This window comes from Aspergillus saccharolyticus (assembly GCF_003184585.1).
Source record: "Aspergillus saccharolyticus JOP 1030-1 unplaced genomic scaffold BP01scaffold_12, whole genome shotgun sequence".
Taxonomy (NCBI): domain Eukaryota; kingdom Fungi; phylum Ascomycota; class Eurotiomycetes; order Eurotiales; family Aspergillaceae; genus Aspergillus; species Aspergillus saccharolyticus.
This window is the reverse complement of record NW_020290622.1, coordinates 647,826-673,816: the sequence shown is the minus strand read 5'-3', so window position 1 is coordinate 673,816 and position 25,991 is coordinate 647,826. Positions and strand designations below refer to the sequence as shown.

General features: G+C 54.4%; 14 protein-coding genes across 14 annotated transcripts; 8 read left to right on the top strand and 6 right to left on the bottom strand.

Moving 5' to 3' along the window:
• Nucleotides 1-607: 607 nt before the first annotated feature.
• BP01DRAFT_423057 (zinc-binding alcohol dehydrogenase family protein) lies at nt 608-1,893 on the bottom strand. The gene is made up of 2 exons (XM_025579607.1): nt 1,502-1,893; nt 608-1,440 (listed from the first exon to the last, which is right to left on the bottom strand). Exons 1-2 carry the CDS (start codon nt 1,839-1,841, stop codon nt 743-745), a joined length of 1,038 nt encoding a protein of 345 aa, XP_025432045.1. The 5' UTR covers nt 1,842-1,893; the 3' UTR covers nt 608-742.
• Nucleotides 1,894-2,391: 498 nt separating this feature from the next.
• On the bottom strand, nt 2,392-4,560 carry BP01DRAFT_391390 (uncharacterized protein; the record flags this gene model as incomplete). Its single annotated transcript, XM_025578080.1, has 1 exon — nt 2,392-4,560. The coding sequence occupies one exon, from the start codon at nt 4,558-4,560 to the stop codon at nt 2,392-2,394; it is 2,169 nt and encodes a 722-aa protein (XP_025432044.1).
• Nucleotides 4,561-5,777: 1,217 nt separating this feature from the next.
• Nucleotides 5,778-7,681, top strand: BP01DRAFT_294811 (Zn(II)2Cys6 transcription factor domain-containing protein; the record flags this gene model as incomplete). Its single annotated transcript, XM_025571791.1, has 2 exons — nt 5,778-5,858; nt 5,912-7,681. 2 exons carry the CDS (start codon nt 5,778-5,780, stop codon nt 7,679-7,681), a joined length of 1,851 nt encoding a protein of 616 aa, XP_025432043.1.
• A 135-nt stretch (nt 7,682-7,816) lies between these two features.
• On the top strand, nt 7,817-9,395 carry BP01DRAFT_34935 (Kelch repeat protein). Its single transcript, XM_025573749.1, has 2 exons — nt 7,817-8,110; nt 8,183-9,395. The coding sequence occupies exons 1-2, from the start codon at nt 7,951-7,953 to the stop codon at nt 9,040-9,042; spliced, it is 1,020 nt and encodes a 339-aa protein (XP_025432042.1). The 5' UTR covers nt 7,817-7,950; the 3' UTR covers nt 9,043-9,395.
• A 352-nt stretch (nt 9,396-9,747) lies between these two features.
• Nucleotides 9,748-10,408, top strand: BP01DRAFT_382234 (uncharacterized protein; the record flags this gene model as incomplete). Its single annotated transcript, XM_025577359.1, has 2 exons — nt 9,748-9,867; nt 9,959-10,408. 2 exons carry the CDS (start codon nt 9,748-9,750, stop codon nt 10,406-10,408), a joined length of 570 nt encoding a protein of 189 aa, XP_025432041.1.
• Nucleotides 10,409-11,029: 621 nt separating this feature from the next.
• Nucleotides 11,030-11,457, bottom strand: BP01DRAFT_382233 (uncharacterized protein; the record flags this gene model as incomplete). Its single annotated transcript, XM_025577358.1, has 2 exons — nt 11,030-11,139; nt 11,208-11,457. The coding sequence occupies 2 exons, from the start codon at nt 11,455-11,457 to the stop codon at nt 11,030-11,032; spliced, it is 360 nt and encodes a 119-aa protein (XP_025432040.1).
• Nucleotides 11,267-12,455, top strand: BP01DRAFT_34887 (uncharacterized protein). The gene is made up of 2 exons (XM_025573735.1): nt 11,267-11,286; nt 11,431-12,455. Exon 2 carries the CDS (start codon nt 11,663-11,665, stop codon nt 12,203-12,205), a length of 543 nt encoding a protein of 180 aa, XP_025432039.1. The 5' UTR covers nt 11,267-11,286; nt 11,431-11,662; the 3' UTR covers nt 12,206-12,455.
• A 292-nt stretch (nt 12,456-12,747) lies between these two features.
• BP01DRAFT_382232 (alpha/beta hydrolase) lies at nt 12,748-13,944 on the bottom strand (the record flags this gene model as incomplete). The annotated part of the gene is made up of 3 exons (XM_025577357.1): nt 12,748-12,815; nt 12,877-13,566; nt 13,650-13,944. 3 exons carry the CDS (start codon nt 13,942-13,944, stop codon nt 12,748-12,750), a joined length of 1,053 nt encoding a protein of 350 aa, XP_025432038.1.
• Nucleotides 13,945-14,282: 338 nt separating this feature from the next.
• On the top strand, nt 14,283-15,661 carry BP01DRAFT_294777 (FAD-dependent oxidoreductase; the record flags this gene model as incomplete). Its single annotated transcript, XM_025571789.1, has 3 exons — nt 14,283-14,348; nt 14,416-15,319; nt 15,384-15,661. The coding sequence occupies 3 exons, from the start codon at nt 14,283-14,285 to the stop codon at nt 15,659-15,661; spliced, it is 1,248 nt and encodes a 415-aa protein (XP_025432037.1).
• A 554-nt stretch (nt 15,662-16,215) lies between these two features.
• BP01DRAFT_339434 (Zn(II)2Cys6 transcription factor) lies at nt 16,216-18,173 on the top strand (the record flags this gene model as incomplete). The annotated part of the gene is made up of 5 exons (XM_025573366.1): nt 16,216-16,257; nt 16,308-16,350; nt 16,396-16,516; nt 16,569-17,131; nt 17,227-18,173. 5 exons carry the CDS (start codon nt 16,216-16,218, stop codon nt 18,171-18,173), a joined length of 1,716 nt encoding a protein of 571 aa, XP_025432036.1.
• Nucleotides 18,174-18,325: 152 nt separating this feature from the next.
• BP01DRAFT_398048 (salicylate hydroxylase) lies at nt 18,326-19,921 on the bottom strand (the record flags this gene model as incomplete). Its single annotated transcript, XM_025578531.1, has 5 exons — nt 18,326-18,708; nt 18,845-19,199; nt 19,273-19,485; nt 19,557-19,649; nt 19,706-19,921. 5 exons carry the CDS (start codon nt 19,919-19,921, stop codon nt 18,326-18,328), a joined length of 1,260 nt encoding a protein of 419 aa, XP_025432035.1.
• Nucleotides 19,922-20,292: 371 nt separating this feature from the next.
• Nucleotides 20,293-22,156, top strand: BP01DRAFT_391384 (putative MFS transporter; the record flags this gene model as incomplete). Its single annotated transcript, XM_025578079.1, has 7 exons — nt 20,293-20,463; nt 20,519-20,627; nt 20,700-20,849; nt 20,911-21,593; nt 21,648-21,713; nt 21,770-21,855; nt 21,928-22,156. 7 exons carry the CDS (start codon nt 20,293-20,295, stop codon nt 22,112-22,114), a joined length of 1,452 nt encoding a protein of 483 aa, XP_025432034.1. The 3' UTR covers nt 22,115-22,156.
• Nucleotides 22,157-22,373: 217 nt separating this feature from the next.
• BP01DRAFT_398032 (SDR family oxidoreductase) lies at nt 22,374-24,107 on the top strand (the record flags this gene model as incomplete). Its single annotated transcript, XM_025578530.1, has 3 exons — nt 22,374-22,877; nt 22,975-23,194; nt 23,300-24,107. 3 exons carry the CDS (start codon nt 22,374-22,376, stop codon nt 23,617-23,619), a joined length of 1,044 nt encoding a protein of 347 aa, XP_025432033.1. The 3' UTR covers nt 23,620-24,107.
• BP01DRAFT_356228 (aromatic alcohol reductase) lies at nt 23,674-25,429 on the bottom strand. Its single transcript, XM_025574894.1, has 2 exons — nt 24,942-25,429; nt 23,674-24,882 (listed from the first exon to the last, which is right to left on the bottom strand). Exons 1-2 carry the CDS (start codon nt 24,969-24,971, stop codon nt 24,019-24,021), a joined length of 894 nt encoding a protein of 297 aa, XP_025432032.1. The 5' UTR covers nt 24,972-25,429; the 3' UTR covers nt 23,674-24,018.
• Nucleotides 25,430-25,991: the final 562 nt, after the last annotated feature.

Sequence of the window (25,991 nt, the reverse complement as noted above, 5' to 3'; positions counted from 1 at the left end):
GAGAAAGTAGTCGCAGAGGAGAAGTATCTGAAATTCAAGCAGACCCTGAATACCACCCCACGGTAACCCAACACAAGGACACGCGATAGTGGTGAGACAAGTCACCGCAATCGCATCTCAGGGGTGGAATTTGGCCGTATGTGTGCGGGCTCACGGCGTCAGGAATGGGAACTGAATCTTATCAAATAGGCGTTGACGAAGGCCAGAGCAATATTGAGTGCGGAGAATAATTAGCACTTCTTTGCTGGTTCTACTGAACATGTCCAGACGGGTACCAGCCGAGGCGACGCGGATACAGTGTGTTGCCCTAAGTGGGAGAGACTGAACGACTCTTGCAGCTCACCATACACAGTTTATACATCTAACCCACCAGACAACACCATCGCTTCATTCTATCAAGCGCCGGAATACAGTAAATGCATTCAGCTCGCTTAGGTGCCAGGGCCTAACAATAGAAGAGCCGATCCTATCCATTCCTAACTCGGGGTCATTCCGCATGGCGGGATTTGCGCGTGGGAAGCACTAGCAGCCCTAGTTTTGTGCATCAGGAAAATCGGATGGCATGTTGTTCATGAGTGATCAACGCCCGTGAAACATACATTATAGCCTCCCACCTGGTCTAGCTAATGGTTTTCCTTGCTCTGGAATGAATTTGGTTTGGTACAAATGATACATTGTGTTCACTTTATTTAGGGCATGAGTTCTCTGGCAAGGCCCAACCAGATCCAAGCGATCGTATATCCTACAACTCCGGTGTATCGGCAATGCGAACAACGTACTTGACCGCTGAAGCCTTACCAGCCTGCAAATCCTTCAAAGCTCCCTGAAGTCCCGCCAATCCATTGGGCCGCACTTCATGAGGATGACCCCTGAACCAACCCTGGGCCAACCCCCTCCCGACGAAGGCAAAGAAAGCAGCGCCAAACTCGGCTTCCCCAGCCATCTCTCCCGCAGCCGCCGATTGATGGACAGACCCACAGTATGTTTTTAATATCTGGACACCCTCTGGGAGGCCTTTAAAATCGCTACCGGACAGCACCACGTTGATTTTTGCGGGAGCAGTAAGCGCCGCACCCAGGTTATGGTAGGAACCCTTCTCAGAGACTGCGTCGTAGGCATGATGGATTGGCCGACCGCCGGCAGCAGCCTGGATCTTCTGACGGACTGCCTCGTCCCCTTCGCGGTAATCGATGATTGTATCGCCCTTCGAGCGGTCAATCAGCGTCTCGACATACGAGGCGCCTTTTCCGGCTACCACAATGAGAGGATGAATATTGGAGAGACAAGCCAGCTTGATGGCGAAGGCGCCCACGGCCGTGGATCCACCATACACAACCAGCGGCAGCGGTTCGGTGGCAGGATGCCAAGGAAGAGGCAAGCTCAATTGCTGGTAAAGTCCGACCGCAGATGTCGTGGCCGCGAGAGGGATCGTGGCGGCCTCTGTTTTCTAGGTCAGTCGCAATTGGCAGACCCTGGAGCACTGATGGAAGAACTCATTTACCTTCGAAGCTGATTTCATCGGCCAGGTGGAAGGTCGTGTGCGCCCACGCAATTGCGTACTCAGCATAGCTACCCCCAGCCGTCATCATCTCATGGAATGCAGCGACTCTGTCGCCCTTTCGAAAGTTTAGAACGCCTGCGCCCACAGCCTCCACGTAGCCCGCAATATCATCCCCCTGGTTTTCAGCCGGCGTATCGGGGCGCCAGGTCGGCACTTTCCAGTCTTTAGGGTTGGTGCCGGAGACAACCACCTTGATCAGCACCTGACCGGGCTGTACGACGGGCGTGTCGACATCGCGAATTGCGACAGTGACCGTTTTGTCAACGACAGCTTCCTTCATAGCTACGATTTGAGATCGACAATGTTCTGGTTGCAATCGAGGTGAATGGCAGCGAAATCCCGCGTTTTTAAAACTAACTATCGCCCGGAGGCTTACGGAAAACCCCACTTTGATTTGTAAGACGGTGGGTAACTAACTTACAAGTAAGTTATTCGTGGCTACGTGTTTACAATACATTATCGGGCAACGGACTGACTTATGACAGATTTGTGCAAAGCACAAAGAAATAGCTTTCTTGGAGGAGAAGACTTGCATTAAAGCTGTTTTCAGTGTATACATTCTTTCAAAATCAATTTTATCATAATCCCTATCTCTGACACGCCTCTCATAATATGACCTGCGAACACTGACAATATCAGCCGTACTGAGTAAATATAACCTCAGATTGACGTGGAGTAGTAGAGTATAGTTGTTCCGTGAGGGATTGATTGACAGGAAATTTCTCCGATTCTACAGTACATCATAAATTGCATTACCAATGCCCAGGATCGAACTCTTTGCTCAGAGAATGTATTCAGTTGGTTCTGAGTGTTGATTCTTCTTCGTACGCTCAAGGGAAAACCTCTTGCATGAATTGCGCCAGCTGCTGAAGCAACTCCCGCCACCTTGGGTGATGAAAGAGGTCAATAGTTATATAGGAGATATTCCTAAAGTGCAAACAAAGCTCCCACTCGCGTATCCTCTGGTCGTCCGGACCAGACAGCGTCGCCATCATCTCGTATAGCCGATGAACTATCTTCCAGGCGCCAACGTGATAGCGAAACCAGGCAGTATCGTTGATCAAAATCACTTCGTCCTCGATGCACTGGCGCAGTCGCTCCAGGGCATCGACCGGACGGAGATTGGGTTCGCCACCTCGTTTCCTCATGGACGCGGCCAAGCTCGGGCACAGGCGTGATTCCTGCAAAACGCGCGAGATCTCAGCTGCGGTCCAGTTGAACATGTCGAGACTATTGAGCAAGCTCACCTGCAGGGTAAACTGCCAGACCTGCCGCATCTCACGCCCTCGATCGGCGGGAAACCCGTATACCCTGCGCAGAGCATCCTCGTATTTCCGGCGCGATCTGGGAGGCCTTCTCTCAACAAACATATCAGGATATCTCGCCATCAGCCGTTGCCCGGTGGGCCATGACCACCCAGGCGGCAGTATATCCTCCTGTTTAGCTGCGTTATACAGCTGCACAAGACTAACCAGGGCGCCAAAATCATTGGCCCATCGGATGCCCTCGTAATAGAAGCCGACCTTCCAATAGGTCAAGAGCTGTTCGCTTAACTCAGGTAGCGCGGTCAACAGCTGGCAAGCCTGAGTGAGGTCGGGGCTGGTCCAATATCGTAACTCCTCCCGAAACTTCAGCGCCCCAGTCTCGAGTTCCCGGTATATCTCGGGCATAACAGGGTGTCCCTCAAGGAGCTCAGAGATCTGTGGCACCGCAGAGTCGGCAAAGGCCTGGAGCTCAGCATATGCCTTACCATGCTCCGGTCCCAAGGCCGATCGCACTTCGATGTGTGCCCAGGCCGCGATAACCATATTGATTGAGAGTTCGAGGCTACGGTACAGCTGATTTGTTTCATACGTAAGGATGTCCCACACTGGCAGGTCTTGCGGTGCTTGTGATTTCTGCCACAGGTAAAACACCATGTGTTGCAAGAGGGCCTCCTCGACCAGCGTGCGATGCCGTTCCTCGGAACTCATATCCCCGGTCCAGTCACACTTGGGTAGCTCTGCAAGCAGAGTAGCAGCATTATCTCCAGTTACATTCCGGTGTGCGGTGAAGTCTTCAATCAACGATGGCAGGCTGGACAAGTCTGTGAGGAAGCGGTCGAATCCTTGGAAATCCTCGCCATCTGCTTCGTCTCCTTTGGCTGCCGCACGGCGGATGTCACGGATCACAAGCAGCGATCCGATCCAAGCATCAAAGTCCACGGGAATAAAGATCTCCTCCTCCCTCAGCTCTGTCATTGAGTTCATGTGTATCCCCTGAGCCACCATTCCTGCGATTGCCGCGGCCGTGACGGAAAGCCGTCCCTCGCGGTACTGCTGCCACGATTCCCGCACGAAACGCATCATATGCCACAGGTCCTGCATGACCATCTCGAGCGCAAATAGCCCGGTTGGCTTATCCGCAGCTGCCTGCTCGAGCGTGCAGATCACGTCTGCCGGCGTCTCAGGCGTAGGGGTTGTCGCCGCTGTGCTGCTGCTCGACGAAGGCTCCTCCGTCTCCGGGGCCGTCTCCTCGAGCTCCAACGCCTCGAACATGTTCCCCAGCGCTGCAGCGTCGGAGCTCGGCTGCTCCTCCTTGCGCGTGTTCCTGGGCAGGATCGGTTTGAGGATCTCCTCCATCTCTTCCAGTACACTCACAAAATGCTCATGGCTGGCGTTCGACGCGGTGTCACCGTCTTGCGCGTAGTACCGTCGCTGATATCTCCGCCGCACGATCGAACGACGCAGTTTGATCGCAATCAATGCCGGCACCTCTTGGACCTGGCCGCCGGCTACAATCCGCTTTGCGCGCTCGACCAGCTCCTTGAGCGTCAGCACGTACTCGGTAGGGCCTTGAGGGGATGGTTTGCCTTCTTTTGCGTCCTTTCGCGCCTTACCCTTGAGCCTGCCGGGGCCCTTGGGCTTGAACTCCGGGTCGGTTGTCAACAGCCAGGTCGCCACGTCTTGAGTATCCTGCTTGTACTGCAGATACTGCGTAATCTGCGTCGGTTGCTTCATTTCTGCATCTGGCAGATAGTAACCGGTTCTGCGTAGGGTTCAAGTCGTGCGGACATCTGGTGTAGTGCTGTGTTGGATGCACATATATGTGTTGCTGCGGCTTTGAACCCTCCTTCCCTCTCAAAATCCTCCGGGGATCTTCCTGAATCTTGATACTAGTCATTGTTTGGAGCATGTTATTCTTCGAGCTTTTGTGTTATACAAAGCAGAGAACAAAATACGAATCCATGGATCCGATAACAATGCTGCCTCGATTGAATTGCTGGGGATCTCCATCTTAGTGCAGCTCCAGCTCGTTCTTGACTTGACCGCTCGAACGTGCGGTGTTACTTACTTCTGGGCCTCTCTATGCCTTTGCTACAATGAAATGACATGGAGCGATTGATCTAACACCTCTTTGCAATCAGCGCTCTTTGTTCGCTTCTTGTAATTTTTTTTTCTGTACCTATCCTTGGCAAGATTTGTCTTAAACACCCCCCACTAGCGGTCCCGGCAGCGCCGGGCAATATAATATATTCTTTTCAATACTTAGAACTAGTTAAAGTTACTATTATTACTTTTTTAATTTAGAGTAATAGAATATTGAATTACTAGTCTATAGACTTAATAAACTAGAAATAACATGTATAATATTTGAGATAACTATTAGTATTAATATTACTTATTTAGTAATTTATTGTTAATACTAGCTATATACTATCTTAAAATATAGCTTTTTTTCGAATCTATTATTAACTACTATAACTATATCTTAACTTATCTCTGAGATCAAGGGGGGTTTAGCCCCGATTATCTCCGACCTCCTGCGACGTGCGCCGATGGTCTAGAAACTGCATTGGTAGATCGTATCGCTCGGCAGCCAATCAGGAAAGGTGATTCATACATGATTCACCTAGTCGTAGAACTATTCTTCCGAGTCATCATCCTCCCCGGTTTACAAGATGGAATGATCCCAAGGTGCGGACTAGATGCGTATTGTACAGTAATGGTATTAGCGCGTTACGTCAAGAGCGGGCTAGTAGGCGTAATTCATCGCCACCAAAGGGAAGGTGGCAGTGCAAGTCGTGGTAACGGTACTGTAACCGAGGGTCAGGGCAGCCTCCCGAGTTCCTGGCTCCGAATCTTGACACCAGCCCACACTCCACTGTCGGGTTGCAAGATGCCAGTGAAACAGCAGCCTTACTACCGACTCCGCACCTAACATGCCTCCCAATGGCATGACTACGACTAATACAAAGCCAAGCAAGATAACTCGGAAGCACTCAGGGTGCAAGTCATGTCGGCGGAGAGGTAAAAAGGTGCGTCTGCCGTAAATTGTGCTCCATGGACCGCCAATCTGATGGATTACCAGTGCGATGAAGCTAAACCTCACTGCCGCGCCTGTGTCCGGTTATCGCTGGAGTGCAGTTACGGGGTGAATTTGACTTTCCGACACATCGGCCAAGCTACTTCTCAGCGACATACGCAGGTGATTGTCGCGTCACCTGCGGCGGCAATTCCCGCCCCTGCCTCGAGAAGGGCTCGTAGTGAAAACGGTCCGCCGGCCAAACCCCGTCTCTTCAGTGACTTCACCGCAGCTGGAATTTCCCCTTCTCCAGACCTTGGAGATGGCCTGGAGGTCCGCTATCTGAGCCACTTCCAGGATCATGTACGCCATCTGCTGCCCGCGTTGTCGATGACGTCTGTGGAGGAGATCTTCGACGCCTCTTACCTTCGTGCTGCCGCTGTCTGCATCTCGGCCTCCAGCCTTTCCATGCTCAACGCACAGATCCAGAGTCGTCACCGCGTGGGTGACCATCAAACTCCTGTGTTTAGCCCTCTGGTCGATTCCCGCCATCATCGCCAAGCACGCAATTACCATGACCGCGCACTTCAACTCTGCCGCACTGCGAGTGCAAGCGATGTTTTAAACAATGCAGCCTCGATCCTGCGGACCCTCGTTCTCCTCGCTTACTACCACCACGCCTCGACAAACCATCTCAATTTTCGTCTAGCAGTCTGGGACACCCTCCGGTTTGTGTCGCAATGCCGGGAGCACATCATGCGCTCCCCTGACGGGATCGGGGCCTTGCAGATGTGGCACCGCTTGTGTGTCTCCCATCGCCTGTCGAAGCCACCCTCGCTGCTCCTCGAGGGCGAGGGGGTCAGCTCGTTCAGCCCGAACTGCTTTCCAGATCCCACCGATCATCTGTATCTCAGCTGTGTGTTAGGGATGAGTACAGATGATCTCATTTATGATATCTTGGTCAAGACTATGGAGATACGCGCCCGGCTGATTGTATTCCGTTCGGTAGCCAGTACGTACCGGATCCAGGACTCGTCGAGAGAAATCGGTCCTGTTGCGCATAATGTGCTGAATACAATGCTTGGGAGATGCTCTGCACCGGACGAGTATGAGGAAGCACAAGAGGGCTTTGTGCGAGGTCCCCACTTGCTGGGCTTATTGACGGTTCAGAAGGAACGGCTGGAGGTGTGGAGGTCGCGTGTGAAAGAGAGCAGGCCAATCGGCAAAAGAGGTGTCGGTGCAGCGACGGAGGAAGTATCGTGTGTTGATATCTCGATTCCCTACCACTGGGCATACCCTAGCCATCGTGATGCGATGAACGCGGTCTACTGTATCCTTTGCGAGATGATGTTCGAAGAAGCCCACGGGGCGTTCATGTCTGATGGGTCTCCCACCGACCGAAACTCAGATTCTTCTACAGCTAAGCTTGACGACTTGGCGCATGGCGCATGTCAAATTATAGGCACGCTGGACTTTACGACATCGAGCACGGCGGATGTTTACACATTCAGTCTGGCAGAGTGCCTTCTTCAATTTGTCTTTCTATGGCGATCCGATACCCTGTTCGACTACATCCTCACCATTGTATGGCCGGAACTTGAAAGAAAGACCAGAGGCTTCGAGCATTCGCACTATCCCACCCATCTCGCCAAGCGCATCATCTCGCAGATCTCGGGATACTGGTCCCAAGGACGGGCGGTGACGTTGGTTATGCCAGCAGTGCCCGAAGACATCTCGAAATTGAAGCTGCTGGACATCAATCAGCCAATCGATGTGGTGGTGTGCGGACATGATGCGGATGGCACGGCATGGATAGAGAAAACCCCGCTACGATGAACTGGAGAATTGAGGGTCATCAAAACCGACGGTCGATCAATCCGATCAATGCCAAGACCATGGCTCTAAACCCCATCGGGGCAAATTTTACGCCCGTATCAGCTTTACGGTGATACAGAGCCGTCAGACCCACCCCCAGCGGCATACGAGTTCGACCCAGGGAGTATCGCCGGCTATATATTCGACTTCACAGGCCACCGTTCAGCCCTCAGTAGACACCCGTCCCCCTTCACATCATTCCAAAACCGGCGACAACAAATCCAGTCATCATGGTTCGCGCTGTCTGGACCCAGCTTCTGTCCGATACCTCGATCAAGAGGTCATCGCAGACCTTCACCATCCTAGGCGACAACGCCTACATCTACGGCGGCGAGCTGCGGCCCCGCGAACCCGTCGATTCCGCTGTGTACTCCCTCCATCTGAACTCCAGTAAGCATGCTTTCAGTCTAGGCTCGAATCTCCAAAATGTACAGTTCAGAACCCAAGACTCACCCCAACCAGCATCACCCACCACCCCCACAGACCTAAGTCAAACCTCCACCTCCACCACTGCCCCGCAACCCAGAGTCGGCTCCGCTGCGACCGCCCTCGCCAACAAACTCTACATCTTCTCCGGCCGCGGCGGCACCGCCATGGCCCCGATCGAAGAGAACGGCTCCTTCTGGGTCTTCAACTCCATCGATAGCGTCTGGACGCAGCTCACCCCATCGGATCCGGACGCGCCCTTCCCGGTAGGCCGAAGCTACCACGCCCTGACGACCAACGGCACGGACACCCTCTACCTCCACGCAGGCTGTCCGGCCACCGGCCGCCTCCGCGACCTCTGGGCGTTTGATGTGGTCACCCGCCGCTGGCGCGAGTGCGCCCCGGCCCCCGGCCCGGCCCGCGGCGGGGCGTCGATCGCCTTCGCGGAGGGGAAGCTGTACCGGATGAATGGGTTCGACGGGACGAGCGAGCAGGGCGGGGCGGTGGACGTGTATGATCCCTTCGCGGATGCGTGGAGTACGATTGCGTATGTCGCGGATGGGGTGTCGGGCCCTAGTGCTAGGAGCGTGGGGTGTTTGCTTGCGATGCGGTTGCAGGGGCGGTCGACCTTAGTGACGATGTTCGGGGAGCATGATCCCAGTAGTTTGGGGCATCAGGGGGCCGGGAAAATGCTGGGAGATGTCTGGGTTTTTGATCTCGAGGTGGGTCGGTGGGTGCTGGCTGAGGTCGAGGGGGACCAGCCGGAGCCGAGGGGGTGGTTTGCTGCGGATATTCTGGAGGCGAGCACGTTGAGTGTTGTCGTGCATGGAGGGCTGGCGGAGTCGAATGAGCGGTTGGGAGATGTGTGGCGATTGGAGTTGGAGGGGTTGGCTTAGGATGACTCGCTTCTTCACGCGATGGTGATATTGGGGAAATATGTGTTTTGGAGGATGTCTGAGGCGGTTAGAGGGGTTGCGGCTTATATTATACACAGCTGACTGGGTACCAGTAGCGATGGAGGAACTTGAAAGAAGTCCAAGAGTTTCTGACAAGACCAATGAGTTGCATGGGTTCATCTTCAAGTTTGTTTGCTTACTGTGATAACAAGTAAGTAGGGTTGTTTTAGTATTGGCAAGGGGCACAAAGAAGCAAGAGGCAGAGGCCAGAAATCTCTGGGCGTGTTACATTCACCTGAGAACCTCCTGGCGCAGACCAGTCATTGTGCCTGAGGCCGTCAACTCTACCACATCACTTCAAGTTTCTTTGCCCACTTTCGCTTCTTCTTCTCTTACTTACTTTGCTCACCTACTTCTCCACTTTCTCTCCACTCTCTGTTCCTGTCTTTCGTTCACTGGAGAAGTTGCGTCTCTTGTCATCCATCTTCGTGTCAACAAAAGGCGAACGCATTATTCTGCACACCTCTCATAGTTTGACCTTGACTACTGAGGTTGACTAGAAACATTAACATCCACACCAAAGCCTCATTCCCCACACTCTGACGACGCGTCCAAGCCTCGAGTTCCCACCTTGCCGGCCCGGTCATCTTGCAGCACTGTCTGACCACCTCAATTTCGGTTCGAAGTCACTCCTCACCTCTCAAAATGTCCACCAATTCTGGAAGGTTCGAGGATGCCAAAGCAGGGGAGCTATGTGACTTGGAACTAGAGTGTGAAGGGGTAAAGCTTACCGTGCACAAGATCGTGGTCTGGAATAGATCTGAGGTGATCAAGACTTGCCTGCAAGAGCAATTTCAAGGTAAAGCCCGCCACTCCCACTGCTTCCAACGAGGTGTCATATCTAACACTGAAGAAGGAAAGTCGCACCAACGTTGTCCAGATCCCGGATTTCTCTCTGGCTACTGTGAAGCGAATGGTGGAGTACATGTACCTCGGTGACTATACTTTGGGTAACGAGCTTAAATGGGATCTCAGGTATGTGGTTCCCAATACAAGGACTCGCAGGTTTGTATCTTGGCAAATTCTAAATGAGATGCAAGAACTCGCGGGCTTAAGAGTTGATACGAGCTCGGATTTGGCCGCCGCTCTCGCATCGGACCATTCCCCGGACCTCATCTCCATTACCGAGTCGGCTAATGATCCTACCGATTCCACGCCACTCACAACTGCGGAGACACTGCGTCCTCATCTCGAGATGAGAATGATCGCCGGCTACTACCTTATCCCGGGCCGGGGGTTTTTTGCGCTGGAAATGTCCGGGCCTTCCTTTGGCGACGTACAACAGGAGCAAGAAGCTAAGCCATGAAGTGGAATCTCAAAAGTGATTGACCTAGAATGTACATGGGGATTAATGAGCAATGGATAGTGAAAACTACGATGCAGGACCATGTTGATCCACGAGGCGGCCTGCCCTCATTGGCTAGATGATTTACAACAGTCTGCGCCTTACCTGCATTCACAGCAACTTCGTTCCCGTGCCACAGGATGATAATGACAGGCTCTCCCCGTACCGTAGATATTGATCTCGAATAGTATCTGGAATGTGATCTTCGATTTAAAGAGCAAAGACTATCATAGTTGATAGTCTACATTTTCCTATTTCTTTTCTGCTGATATGGAAATACATCTCCGCCAAAAATAAAACTATCTATATTATGTTTAAGTGACAAATCCTATATAAACATCCTTCGTGTCTGTCGAGTGGCCATAAAGCCATCCATCCATCATTATTATCATCATGAAACATCATCCGCAAAGCCATGATCATAAAGTTTCATCCAGATCCTGTACTCTATCTCCCTCTCGCTCTGTACATTAAATCATTCATCAATTTGAGCCAGGGCCAAGACGTCCCCGGAATCGTGGAACCACGTTGGGGGTGGTAGTTGGGCCAGGCCAAAACTCTTATCTCTCTCGGTGTGAGATTTCAAACAGCCACCAGTTTGTAGCTTGCGAGTCCCGACGCGTCGTCCAGGCATTGGGGGGTGGTCACATTGTACGGGGTGGAAGTACAGGTGTCATCGTTGAAGATTTGCACTGACACACAAGAAAATGTCAGGGGATGTTTCTCAGCGGGGAGACTCATCCATGGGAGCGGGACTTACCACCATAGCCCGTGACACCGCCCTCGAAGCTGACGGACTGCACAGTCACGTCGCTCCAGGTCAGGCATTGGTTGAGGGCGTCGCCGTAGATGCCCAGTTCTCCTTCGTTCAGCTCCAAGCAGCCTGGAACGCCAAACAGGCGGAGCTGGACGATGCGGGTGTTGTTGAAATCGGCGCGCCTGGTGGGGAACGCCAGGACCGTGGAGATGGTCGCTGCGAGGAGGGTCGACAAGACGAGAAAGAATTGCATGGTGATGTTCAAAGGTGGGTGGAAAGATGTGGTTGGTGTAAGGAGGAGTAGATAAGTAGGGGTAAATTGTTTAGTTTTGATAGTGGATGTTGATGCTGTGTGAAGATGGAAATGGCAGTGGGCAGGCGAGAAACGGACCCTCTTTTATAAGTAAGTGAACACAGTACATCCCCCGCAAAGTAAAAAAAAAAACAACCACCCGGGAATGGATGGATCTGGCCTGCTGATGATCCCTTCTTGGCGCGGCAATTACTTGGCGATCGAGTGGCTGCGCCTTGACGATCCCTGCCCGATGCCGTCCCGTCAGCCCACCATTATGCGGCCTTTTCCAACCTCACCGTCTTTTCCCTCTGTTGCAACAAGTTGCTGGCTGCTTCTCTTCTTGCTGTTGCTTCTACGGAGGGTCATCGTTCAGCAACCTGGTTCAGTTTGTCAAGCGTGGGGGCTGGAAGCTGAGGCTGGGCGCAATCGACGCCGCAGCGACGGCTCACTGCATGCATGCATGTCTTACACCCCGCCACCCCATCATGGTCACGCTATGTTCATAACCCCATTGTATGGACATGGGGTGCGTCTCTTGGGTGAGCCGGATGTCAGAGCACCGAAGAGGATTGTCACCAGATCCACCAGATGCGACCGAAGAAAAGCAGTCATTGCTGCCAGAGCAGCCATGACTGCAGCGGAGACACCGGATGCTGATGCACCTCCGAGACCCGTCATCATCAGAGACCTAGAATGGAAGTCCTAGGTTCTAAGAATAGACCCCGCTGCAGAGGATAGATAATAATAGGAAAACCGGTGGCAGGGCTGATGGAGCACGATGCAGATCCATCTGGATCCGGTGATCGGACATGACATCAAGGAAACGTATCGATGCTGCAGAGTCATCTGTGCGACCGACTAATTGTCCGCACCTCCACGCCTCGTTCTGGAATAGGAGTTGCCGTTGTCGTGGAGGGTGAGGGTACGCTACGTGCCAGTATCACTTCCAACCACACTGTCTCACTCGTCTCTACCAACACTCACCATTTCACTTCGTTGGTTGTGTGGCAGTCGCGACTACATATGAGACAATGTTTTTGAAATGTAAGATGAAAGCTGCGGTGGCACCAATTACTCGACTGCAGAGATATCCTGATTACGTTGAGACTGCGATCAGTTGAGATGTGATTTGGCATCACTCTAGAGTGTTGATGACAATATTCCCTCACAGTTCAGCTAATAATAACATAGTCCCACTACACCTCGTCATGTCAGCTATTCCTGTCTAGTTATCACATCCTCCCTCCGTCATGAATGCAATGCAGCTTTCACGTGACCTGCAGTAAGGTCGATAAACTCTTTCGCCTGCCAAAGATCTATACTCCGAGTAAGCGCAAGACTCGCTGACACGACAAACCACACGCGTCCAGGACTCACCTTGATCCATGTGCATGAACGGGTGAGGCACCCCCGCGAACCGCCGCATCGTGACCTCGCAGCCCCCTTCGATCAATTTCCGCGCATACGCCTCGCCTTCGTCGCGCAGGGGATCGCAGCCGGCGGTATAGAGCACCGTGCGCGGCAAGTTCGTAAAGTCCGGCGCATTCAACGCATTGGCATACCACTTGACCTCTTCCTCCTCTTTCGGGTCCTTCTTTTGCCTGTCGCTCCCCTCGCGGCCGAGGCTGCTCCATTTCAACCGATCAAACCATTTCAGCCGTGCCCAATTGAGAGTCGGAGCGAACTCCATCTCGCGCATCGAGGCGAACGGGGACTCCGCCGCGGTAGCATATTTGGAAATGTCGTCGATGACGGGGGTTCCCACCGCGACCAGACGGATGGGAATCTGGTGGTCGCGAGCGAGGTGCGCCAGGATCAGCGCGATGTTGGCACCCGCGGACACGCCGCCCAGGGAGATCCGTGTCGTGTCCAGGTTGCGGAACTTTTGATTGACCGCTGCGGGGTTGGAGGTCAAGTACTGGAGGGCAGCAAATGAATCTTGGATCCCAATGGGAAACGCGTTCTCCGGGACCAAGCGGTAGGCGATGTCGACGACGGCCACCCGCGCTTTGACGGCGATGTGCTTGCAGATGTGGGACTCGGTTTCGAGGTCTCCCAGGCCCCAGCCTGTTTCATTGTTCATCAGTATGCGGTGTGGAGATGATTTTGGGTGATAATCATCGGGAAGTCGGAGAGCAGGGGGTACATACCCCCACCGTGAAAGTCGAGATGTACCGGCCAAGGCCCCGGACAGTCAGGCTCGTACACGCGACAGGGGATCAGATCACCATTGTGACCCGGAATGGTGGTGTCGTATATCTGGGCGGGCTCAGGCGCTGGACCTGTCCCGTAAGAGTAGAGAACTGAGTATTTGGAGCGTAGGACGGCGAGATCGATCGGTCCATTGGGGGTGTTGGCAACGTGCTTATTGTACAGGTCGATGAAGACTGGGTCCAGGTATGGGAGGACAGTCGGGTGAATGGGGTTCAAAGCTTCATGAGACATGACTAGTCGGAGTGTTTCGTCCGGTCTATCTCAATTCACAAGCGTGACCCAGCTATTATAATGGAAACCGGATATAGTGGTTTAATAGTAGGTGGTGGGTGGTTCTGATAGTGACTCGTATCGGCACCACTCGGCAGTTGATATGCAGTGAATCTGTCACCCCCGCACCTGCAGCTTATCTATGCGACGGTCGGAAGGGCAGATAGCCGACCATACCCTAAGATGATACGAAGACTATACGGAGTACTTAAGCGAAGTGCTACGACAATTTCGCTGTTGGCGGGGAGGTCTGCTAGGCTTCTTTGATTTCCAGGAGCTCACAATCTCATTACATACGAATGGAGCCGGTTCTCATTGTTGGAGCTGGTATCGTCGGCCTAACCCTAGGCCAGGCCTTGCACAAGGTACGATCGTGATGTGTGCACCATGAATCAACGCACCGATCCATTCGGGCTGATTCTGTTTCTATAGCTGAGCATACCTTTCCGCATTTTCGAGCGCGACGCAACGCCAGCTGCCCGCGGTCAAGGCTGGGCCATCACTTTACACTGGGCGCTGGAGTATATCCATCACATCCTCCCCGAGGAGACCCTGCGAGCCATCGAGGCCGTGCAAGTCGACCCCGAAGTCGCCAAACATGACAACGGCAACTTCCTTTTCATCAACCTTGCCACCGGCGAACCCAGGTTCAAAATCCCGCCTAGCATCCGCTGGCGCGTCAATCGCGAGAAGATGCGCCAGGCGCTGCTCCGCGGCATCGAAGAGCACGTGCAATGGAAGTCGCACGCGGTGAGCGTGGAAGTCGACAACAGACCCAACCCTTCCCCTTCTCTTGTGCTCGCAGACGGCACTCGGGTGCGAGGAAAGATAGTCATCGGGGCGGAGGGAAGTCGGTCGATGGTGCGGCGAGTGCTGCGGCCAGATGCGCACAGCAACCGGATCCTACCGATTCGCTTCACGGGTGTAGCGGTCGATCTCTCCCCCGAGGAGATCCGCCCGCTGCGAGCACTGGATCCGTTACTCTTCCAGGGCTGCCATCCCCGCTCGGGGGCGTTCTTCTGGTTCTCGTTGCTCGAGACCCCCTGGACCAATGGAACGGCAGGGTCTTCTGACGAGCATTATCGGGCGCAGATTTGCATGTCGTGGCCGGTTAAGGGGGCAGATGACGAAGTTGGTGCCACGGATGCTGCGCGTTTGGCGAATATGAAGCGACGCGCGGTCGGTTTCGTCTCCTGTCTGCGCTCGGTCGTGGAGGGTATTCCGGAGACCACCCCCGTGTCGGAGATCAAATTGGCGGACTGGGAGTGTTTGGAGTGGGACAACCATCGCGGCCAGATCACTCTCGCCGGGGATGCTGCTCATGCGATGACGATGTGTAAGTTTGCTAGAGGGAAATGATGATGATGATGATGATTAGTACTGCTGCTGACAAGATGCAGACCGGGGAGAAGCAGCGAATCATGGGCTACTCGATGCATTAAGGCTTGTGCAAGCCCTCCAGTTGGTCTATACGGGCGGCAGAGGGCTCAAGGAGGCAATCGAGGAGTATGAGGCAGAGATGCGATTACGCACCAGACGTGCGGTGCTGCTGAGTCGACAAGCCTGTTTCGAAGCCCACGCGTGGGATCAGCTTCATGAACACTCGGCCATTTTGACTAAGAGAGCGATCACTGCAGAAACGGGGCTTGAGACCAATATGCAAATAAGTCGAATCTAGCAAAGTCATATCCATAGGGTGTTCTCAACTAGGTTCTCAGGGCCCAACTTAGGGCTTCAGTACTCTGTCGGGAGAGGGGATCGAGCCAATGTACCATTTTCAGATTATTTGCTACAATAGGCTTCTCAATTGGGTGCAGGCCTATGAATAATGGAACGTCTTAGGTGGACTAGATTCCCTTTTGGACTAGGAAGTACTAGAATATAACATCATACACCATATCCAGGGTTTCTGTCTAGATCATCCTTGTCTGGCTATCTGTCCTCTGATCATATAACCGAGGCACCAGCACGATGCATGCCCCCCGCACGCCGATCACCCAGTGCCAGTTAGTGCGAGTTTTCATTCGCAATCTTATCGATGCTCATGTACCCCGCAAAATCTACGCTCGTGCCCTCTCCATCGCGATAGTGATCCAATCGCCGGTTGTCTGGGCTTATCAGACCCCCTCTCCGTCGGCTTTGGGAGCTGATAACCACCTGGTATTTCCCCTTTCTTCCTACTCTCCCGTCGCTTGAGTTCGTCGATTGAGTACACCATAATCCATTGCCACTATGGTATCCTCTACCTCCGTCTGCGCTCGATGTGCAGTCATCGTAAGTGCTGTGGGTTGGGTCGTGAGATGGCGCAGGCTGATAAGCGACAGAAACAGCGCTGTGATGGCCAGTCACCTTGCTCTCGTTGTTCCCGTATGGCGGTGTTCCTGGCGAATATGCAGCATGCTGACCCCTAAGGCTTGGGACATATCTGTGAGCCCCAGCAACCAGGACGACCTGCAGCAGAAGCCCAATCGCTGGCTCGCCGCAGACCCAGGGCCTCGAGATCACGGGGCGGGTGTCTCTCCTGCAAGGCCCGGTACTGATCCATCACAATCCGACCAGATAGGACAATCACTAACAGTTTGCAGCAAGAAAAAGTGCGACGAGATCCGGCCCCGATGTAGTGACTGCCGTCGTCTAAGCATACAATGTGAATGGAATCCCCCAGCGGGGTCTGCTGCCAGCCGCACGATTGCTCCACCACCGTCGCCTACACAATCATCATCGGAACCCGCCGATAGCCTCACTCTGGAGTTTGTTGTCTCGGACTGTCTTCCGCAGCCCGATCCGAGTTTTTCTTCCGAATCCTTTCTGGCAACTCTCTTTGATGATCCGACGCTTGCCATCGCCTCTCCATCCCTGCTTGACGCTGACTGGCTCCCTGGACCGGTGAAGCCACCCGCCGGTTATCTCAATCCACACCTTCACCACGACGAGGATCGGTCGCTTTTCAATCACTTTGTGCATGTCGTGGCACGAGCCTTGTCGCGTTCGACCGCTGGTCGCGAGCGGAACCCATTCCTCGCCATCCTGCTGCCAATGGCTGCTGCGTCAGAAACTATGACCAGTGTGGTCCTAGGACTGAGCGGCTGCCACTGGCGACGCGTCTATCCCGGAATCTGGCGTAGGGCATTGGCGCATCAGGGCAAAGGTAAGTTATAGTAGGATTAACCTGGGTGATTGTCCCACATCAACCCAAAATAGGCACAGAAACATGCTGATTTCCCTTCCCTCCTCCGAGTATAGCCTTGACCCAAGTGAGTGGTCGCATGGCCCAGCAGCGCGGCCGCCCATTCTCGCTCGAGACGTGTGCCACCATCCTCCTCCTCTGTCTGGCCGAGTTACTGGACGGCACCTCGCGCGCCTGGACATGGCATCTCAAAGCAGCGTCCAGCCTCGTGACGTCTGAGTCCATGTCCCTGCTACAGTCGACCCCGGAAGGGTCATTCTGCATGCACCTTTTCCACTACCTGGATGCCATGTCGACCGTCTCGCGCTGCCGACCGTCACTGTTGCGTGCCGGAGAGCGCCTGGCAGATGTGACGGGGGCGCATCCCCGTTCCCTCTCGCAGTCCCTCCGCGGGGGCGCTTTCTCCACTGACTCCGTGTCCGGCATCCCCGGTCCTCTGCTCGAACATCTCGGCCGCATTAATCTGCTTGCTGCTCATCGCAGTCACCGTGTCGACGAACTCTCGGAGATAGGATTCCAGACTGCGGCCGCGCACGTGCGCTCGCAGCTGGACGCCTGGCGTGTGCAGGATGACACCTACAGCGACGTGACACTCGATCCAGGCCCCGGTACAAGCAGCCCAGACGCAGACCGCGCCGTCACCGCGTTCGAGTGGGCGGTCCGCCTCCGATTGCATCAGATCGTCAACGGATACAGTCCGTACCACGCAGCGGTCGAGGAGGCTCTCTCCCACATCCTGCCGGCGGTGATGGCGGTCCCCTATGGCAGTCCGGTGGAAGGAACCCTGCTCTTCCCGTTGGTCATGGCCGGGGCGTGTAGTCTAGATCTGGAGCGACGCATGGTGGTTAAGGAGCGTCTGATGGTGATGGAGAGTACGCTGGGGTTTGGGCATATTCCGCAGGCGAGGCAGCTGCTGGAGACGGTCTGGGCTGGGGAAGGGGATGAGGATTGGAATTGGGCGCGGGTTCGCTATAATTTGTTTCCCGGGATGGTGTTTGTGTAGATCATCTTATTATCACTACTTGTTATCGAGAGCTTCGTTGTTCGTCATTCCCTCGCAAGCCTTCCTCGCGTAACTCACTACACAGGGTGTCTCCTTCCAAACTACAAGGAACAAATCCAATCCAATCCATACAAAGCCCTGACCCCTTACACCTATTGTCTCAAGCGAGCAAGATCCTCCCGCATATTATACCCACAAACCTCTTCAATCGTCAACTTCCCATTCCGCTCCACAGCCCCGGAACTGCTCCTCCCACTACTCCACCCAATCCGCTCATTCAAATCCTCTCTCGCGCGGAAACTCGCCTCCTGCACGCGCGTCGCCCGGGGCTTCCGGAGTCGCTCATACAACCTCAACCCCTCTGCCACGCTATACTCCTCCGCAAAGGCGCGGTGGAAGATCAGTCCCAGCGCCCCCGCATCCTCAAACGCCATGCACGAGCCCTGCGACTGGTCAGGCATCATCGGGTGGGCGGCGTCACCCAGGAGGCAGACTTTCCCGCGGGTCCAATAGGGGTAGGGTTCGTGTTTATACACTTTTAGCAGTTAGCACAGCCCCCATAATACCCTTCTCCCAAGTCCACATAGCAATAGCAAACCCCCGCGCTTTCTATGAAAGCTTTGCTGGGGCTGCAGGGGAGCTGAGCAGCTGGGGGAAAAAAAGCCACCTACACCGCCACATCTTAATATCCTCCGCATGGCGCATCAACAACCTCATCCGCGCATCCAGCCGCGGGAAGGTTGCGAGGAGCTGCGCCGGTGATGCTTCAATATTCCACCCGTCCTCGCGCAGGTCGTTGTACTCGGCCGGGTAGAAGCAGTAGCAGCTCACCACCTCGCCGTTGCTGCACGGGGAGAGCACGATCTTGTCGATCCCGAAACCGCCCCAGTACTCGATCGCTTCATTGGAGATGAAGTCTTCCAGTCCTAGGCTGCGGAGCTTGTCGGCGTGGATGATGCAGCGGTAGCAGCAGGAGGTGGAGGGGGTGAAGGTCGGGGTTATGCCGATCTGGGGGCGGGATTGGGACTGCAGGATTTTTCCGTCAGAATTGATCGTCTTGGTGTTTCTGAGAGGGTGGAAGATCAAGCCTATGAAACACTGGGAGGGGGCGTACACGGATGCCATCGGCGGCGATTATCAGGTCCGCGGTGGTCGATTCCCCGTTGTCGAAGGTGATGGTCCCGGCCTCTGCGTCGAGAGAGACAGCCCGGTGGTTGACTTTGAGGGTGCAAGGGAGGCCAGCGCCGGGCCCTTCGAATGCGGATTTGAGGAGTTGTTGGTGGATGTCGATGCGGTGGAAGTTGTTGTACTCCTGGAGATAGTAAATTAGTTAAGTACTTTGGAAATCACCAAGGGCACAGCGAGCGACCGTCGAATCCTCACCGTTCCAAATTTGGCCTTGTAGTCACCCAGACCATACTCATGCTTGACCTCGCCGGTCTCCCAGTCGTGCATAATCAGCTTCTTCAGAATAACCTGCGAGTTGTGAGTTTTGTGGCATGGCACGATTTGTTGGCTTCGCCGGAACGCACCGGTTTCGCCGCTGGCACGTCCACCCCCCATTCCTCCAGGAAGCGCGACCCATTCGATGCGGCGCTCAGCGACGCCCCAACTTCGCCGGCGAAGTCATACCGTTCGTACACGGTGATCCGATGGCCTTGACGCCGCAGAGCGACGGCCGCGCTGAGGCCACCGAGTCCGGCGCCGATGATGGCAATGTCCAGAGGGGAGTCTGTGCGTGCAGGCATACTAGTATGATGTGTTCTTCAATGATGATGATAATTCAAAAAGTGAAGACAAGGAGAGGGGACTCCCTTTCATCCTTAAAAACATCCTTCAATATATGATGCGCCACAGGATCAGCCCTGAGTTCTATCGCAAGCAGCCGACGGGGTGGAACTGCGGTCGTCGGATCGTATCGTATCTAAGCGACGGCTGCATAAGTTACCTTAGTTACTAGGACTAAGGTACTATACACTCCCCTCCCGTCTTATCGCCGCCCCCGAATCACTGCGACATACAGTAGATCAATACGCTGCACATCGCATCCCTGCTTTTAAAAGCTCGCATCATCATCCCATCAGATGAATCGGCTATCCTGCCGCCCAAACCACTCAGCATGAGCGACACGAACGAGACGAAAGCGGAAAAGGAAAAGTTGGCCGCCGTCGACTACGGGCTTGGGCAGCTTCAGGATGATTCCGCGTTGATGCGGCGGGTGGACTGGCGCATCTTGCCTATCATGTTCTTGTCTTACTTTTTGCAGTTTCTGGATAAGGTGGCATTGAATGTAAGTGACATTGCTAATTAAGGGTCGAGTGCAATGCTAACGGCACATTCGTTAGTATGCCAATGTGATGGGAATGCAAGAGGATCTGGGGATGAAAGGCAATGACTTTTCGTGGCTGGCCACCGCCTTCTTCATCGCTTATGCGGTGGCTGAGATTCCTCAGGGTATGACAAAAGAGAGAAAGATAACAGAGGAAGGAAAGAAGGTTGGATCAGTTGCAATGCTAACCAAAGCAGGGATTCTACTGCAACGATACCCTGTTACCAAAGTCCTCGGGGCCAATATCTTCTGTTGGGGGATTCTCCTCTGCTGCTCTGCGGCTGCAAAGAACTTCGCGGGCATGATCTCCCTGCGCATCATCTTAGGCGCCCTGGAGGCTGTCATTGGTTTGCACCTCTCTTCCGTCTCTTCTCCTATCCTGAGTGTGTGCCAGCTAATCGCATGCAGCCCCTGCCCTGACGATCTATACCAGCATGTGGTATACTCGCGCCGAATCCGTCCCTCGCTACGGCCTCTGGTACTGTGGCCTGGGCACCGGCCAGATCGTCGGAGGCTTGATCTCGTTTCTAGTCCAGCAATATGCTCCGACCTCACCCCACTCCTTCCACGGCTGGCGGATCATGTTCATCGTGATCGGAGCAGTGAACATCCTCGTGTCACTCTTAGTCGTCGTCGTTCTTCCTCCCACTCCACGCAAAGCCCCATTTCTTCGCGAGTTCGACAAGGAGCGTATTGAGCAGCGGCTGCAGCAAGATCACGTCGGACGAGCTGCGAGGGAAGAGGGCTACCGAACGTCTGTACTGGAGGTAGCCATGGACCTTCAGACGTGGCTGTTGGTCCTGCTGACCATCCTGATCACGATCCCCAGCGGCGTCATCACGACCTTTTCGGCGATTCTGATCAAGGGGTTCGGCTATGGAACCAAGGAGAGCGCGCTGCTGAACATGCCGTGCGGAGCGGTCAGTATCCTTGCGACCATCGGCTCGGCCATGGCGATTGTCAAGGGGGTTCCCCGCTGGGTGGCGATCAATTTGCTGCTGCTGCCCACCTTGCTGGGAGCCTGCCTGATGTCGTTCTTGCCCGCATCCAATCAGCCTGGCTGCCTGGTGGGGATTTATCTCGTGAACACGGTGTGTCTGTCCAAGCTGAATATAGCTGCTGCATTGGGATCCTGACTGGAATAGACGGTGGCCCCGCTGGCGTTGATCTTTGCATGGACGGGCGCAAACTACAAAGGACACACAAGGAAGGTGAGCATGATTCATGTCTCACTCAGCGTCATCATATGCTGAGGCAGTATAAACAGGTCGCCGGAAGTACACTGATCTCGGCCGCATTCAGCATCGCTAACATCATTGGACCACAGACGTTCCAGTCGCGCAATGCGCCGGGGTGGGTTTTCTCTTCTGATTCTGCTCGTGTTCCCTACCCGCTTGGACGGTCCATAACTCATTGCTCTTCCAGATATCTTCCCGCCAAGATTACCATCGTAGCTGTGAACGCAGGGGCCATTCTGATTTCTACCTCGCTGCGAGTGGTATATGGGCGACGGAACGCCCGGGCCAACCGAATGGGTCGAGCGGCAGGCAGCGGGAGGGAGCGACGGCAGGAGGAAGATGGGGGAGAGTTGGACTTTCGTTACGTGTATTGACTTAGTCGAAGATCTTACACTTGCAGTCGAACCGCACGTCGTAAACCACCACAGCGGAGGGAGGGTGGCGAGGCTGAGATCTATCTATGCGACGGCTCCACATCACCTCCGCAACCCGGGTTATCGTCAAGGCTTGACAAGACTAAGAAGAAACTACTAGTATACGGTATATCAAGTAGCCCTCACATCCAACTCTCAGAGCTCAAAATAAACATCCAGCAATAAACTGCTTTAGACGATAGACCTCGACCAAGAAACGATGCTCATCCTCCTCACCGGCGCCAACGGCTTCATCGCCGCCCACTGCATCTTCGCCCTCGTGCACGCCGGCCACACCGTGCGCGGAACCGTCCGCACTCCCCAAAAGGCGACCGCCACGCGCGCCGCCCTCCAAGCAGCAGGCCTTCCGCAGCACCAGCTCGACCACAACCTGGAGATTGTGATCGTGCCCGACCTGACCAACCCCACCCACTTCACCCCCGCTATCATGGCCGGCTGTGAGGCAGTCCTCCATCTCGCCTCGGCATTCACCTACGAGGCGCAACCCGGCCAGTTCGAGGAGAAGCTCCTCCGGCCCGCGGTCCAGGGCACAACAGTCCTCTGCGAGGCGGCGCATCAGACCAAAACAGTGCGGCGGGTGGTGATTGTCTCCTCGTTTGCGGCCGTGTATGACGCAGCGAAGGGGCCGCAACCAGGGAAGGTGTATACGGATGCGGATTGGAGTCCCTTGGGGTTTGAGGAGGGGAGGGATACGAGGGATGTGGTATGTTTCTTTCCTCTCTTCACGTCATGGGTTCAGAGGCTGGGCGGGTTATCTGGTCTGATGCTAAGCACTCCTGTCTGGGTGGGTGTGTGTGTAGGCAGTCGCATATCGAGCCTCGAAAGTGCTGGCTGAAAAGGCCGCTTGGGAGTTTGTGGCCATCCATTCGGCGGACTTCCAGCTTGTCACTCTCTGTCCGGGCATGGTCTTTGGGAGGATGATCCACCCGATTGAGTCTCTGGACGAGTTAAATGCGAGCAACAGGATTGTGTGGGGAGTGGTGAAGGGGGGGACGGAGATTCCTCCTACGAAGGCGCCTGGTGAGTCATTTCATGCGAGGAGTTGCTCATGACGTGCATAGGCTTGAGACTTCCTACTACCGCTGCGAATTGCTGAAGGGCTAATTTGGTCAATCCATCCCATAGTTTGGGTGGACGTTGAAGATCTCGCCGATGCGTGCCTCCGCGCCTTGACACTGGATTCGCCCTGTTTGGCAACACATCAGCGGTTCCTGGTCACCCAAGGAGCGTATGACACGCAGGAAATCGCGGATATTGTGCGAGAACTCGTTCCACAATCGAGATCACGCATCGCGATCGGTACACCCGGCAAGAGGATCCGCGATTCGCATTATGGTTGTGACGCGAGGAAGATCCAGCAGGTGCTGGGGGTGCGGTTCAGGGGGTTGCGGGAGTCAATTATACCCTTGGTCGAGCAGTTATATGCGATGGAGAAAGATTGCTGATTTGATTTCCTGGCCTTGTCTTGTCTATTGCTCTATGAATCACATTCGGTATGCTTCGGACTTCGTGAAGACATACGTGGTAGCCCAATAACACCTGCTATGGCAGTTCCTTTCGCTTGTCTTAAGCCAACTGCAAATCTCCCATCGTACGTTTCAAAATTCAGCAATCATCTGCATTGTATGCTGTGTTGTACCCGTCCATACGAGGATGAGTCCCCCATACTTGATTACGACAACTTTTCAAGACCAGGGCAAACAAACACTGGAGTGGACCTTCGCACCACACCGGTCTACATTATCACCTCAACACAGAGCTTGTGATATGATGTATGCTGATCCCTGCAAGAGTCGGTGTCACTTTGATGCTATACATTCTGTTATTCAGACCAAATGAACCTTTCACGCGGTAGTGGAGAACTTCACCACCAACTCCCGCAGCTCTTCCTCTGTCAACCTCTTCAGCCCCAGCAACTCATTAGCGAGATTCTGCTCTTCAAATAAACTCCCAAACCCCTCCCCAAACAGTGCCCGACGGATCAAGTTGACCGCCACAATCCCCCGATTCGGTTCCGGCTTGCTCAACTCCGCCCGCCCAATCCGCTCCAGCTCCTCCGTGGCAACCACCTTCGTCTCCAACTTCTTCCCCGACAGCTCAATCAGCTGCTTCTGCGTGACATCCGCCTCACTGATATACAGCGCCGCATTCTTCGTCGCCTCCAGATTCCTCACAATTCCAACCACCGCCCTCCCGATCCCCTGCAAAGTTGTGCTACTCACCCTCCGATCCCCGCCACCATACAACTCCGCCACCGGCCCCGCGAGATTCACCAGAAACCCCGTGCGGAGGCCAAAGTCCAGGAACGGCCCCGTGAACAGCAGACTGTAGCTAAGGGGCGAGCTCTGCGCCACCTGCTCGAGGTACTGGCGGGAGGCCACCTTGTTGGCAAAAACAGGGAGCTCGGCGGAGCGCGGGTTGAGAGTGTCGGTCCCGAACTCCGAGGGGATGAAGCGCGTGACCCCGGCGGCGATGGCGGCGTCGATCAACCGGATGGTGGACTCGCTGGGGACGATAGCGCGCGCGTCCACCACCACGTCCTGGCCCTGCAGTGCGGACTGCAGCGATTCGGGCGAGTCGTAGTCGACGGCGCTGACTTTGACTCGCTCGTCGAAGGTCTTGTTGCTGTCCTGGCGGGTGAGAGCGGTGACTTCCAGGCCGGCGGCCAGGAGCTCCTGGACGATGCTGGGGCCGAGGTTGCCGCTTGCCTGGTTGGTGGCTGGAGTTAGTTTCACGGTTTGATTTAGAGGACGTGTCATGGACGTACGCCGGCGATGGCTACTTTGGGGGAGGCCATAATGCGTTCTGGACGGGATACTGATGGAGCTGTGATGGTTGAAGGTGCTGGTAAGGCATGTGCTGTTGGTGAGGGGTTGGTACTGGTTTATGTATGCCCGTGTGGGTGCATACAAGGGTATCACGACAGATGGCGTTACCCCGCATCTGATGGCGTGATGATTTGACAAGCTGCGGGCTTCGTAAGCAGTCCCCTTCAAAAGGTGCAATGACCGTAAACAACAATGTTGCCATCTGAAGATGTAAGCAGTTGATGGAATTAGCAATGCTGAGGATCTCCAGCGGTACCGTTCCGCAGTGTATTAACCTACGGTAGCCTTGCTGCTAGAGACGGGCGGATATACTACCACCTTGACGAATCTTACGACCCGTCGAGGATTGCTCCGATGTTCAAGACAGACCGCAGTAGATCCTAGTGCCAGTCGATGTGATATAATGTCGATATCATTGCAAGCTTTCTCACATGCATGCGAGTTGCTAACAGGGTGAGTATGCATAATAGCACTTGATGCGATCAATGAGGCGACCCTTGTGGCGTATGTGGCTAGAGAGCCATGGTGCTAAAATTAGGTGTGGCGGTGCCGCCAGATCACCCCTTGCCAAGCGATCGGGATGGAGCCAAAGGTCTCGATGAATGAGCAATAGTCTGCCCCCTGACACCAATGACAGACAACCATGACTCAAAAGTCTCCACTTCATTTCCCGCCGATCCTCGCGCGATCGTCCTGGCGGTGATCATCGCAAGGCCTTCTAGAAGATGATCCCATCGGACTCATTTACGCTATACCTGCAGCAACTACCACCTTCACAGCCACGTACCGTGAATGTGAGTGGCGGCAGCAGTCATGATCAAGTGGAACGACAATAGACTCTGTAACGTCGTGCTGCAGCTTATTCTCCCCCGCAGTTGCCCATCTGCTCTGCTATGCAGCCTGGTGGAAGCGAGGCGATGGACTACCCCTTAGCCCCACTTGATTGGCATCGTACAGCCACTGATGAGGCAACCATGCCACTTCGCATC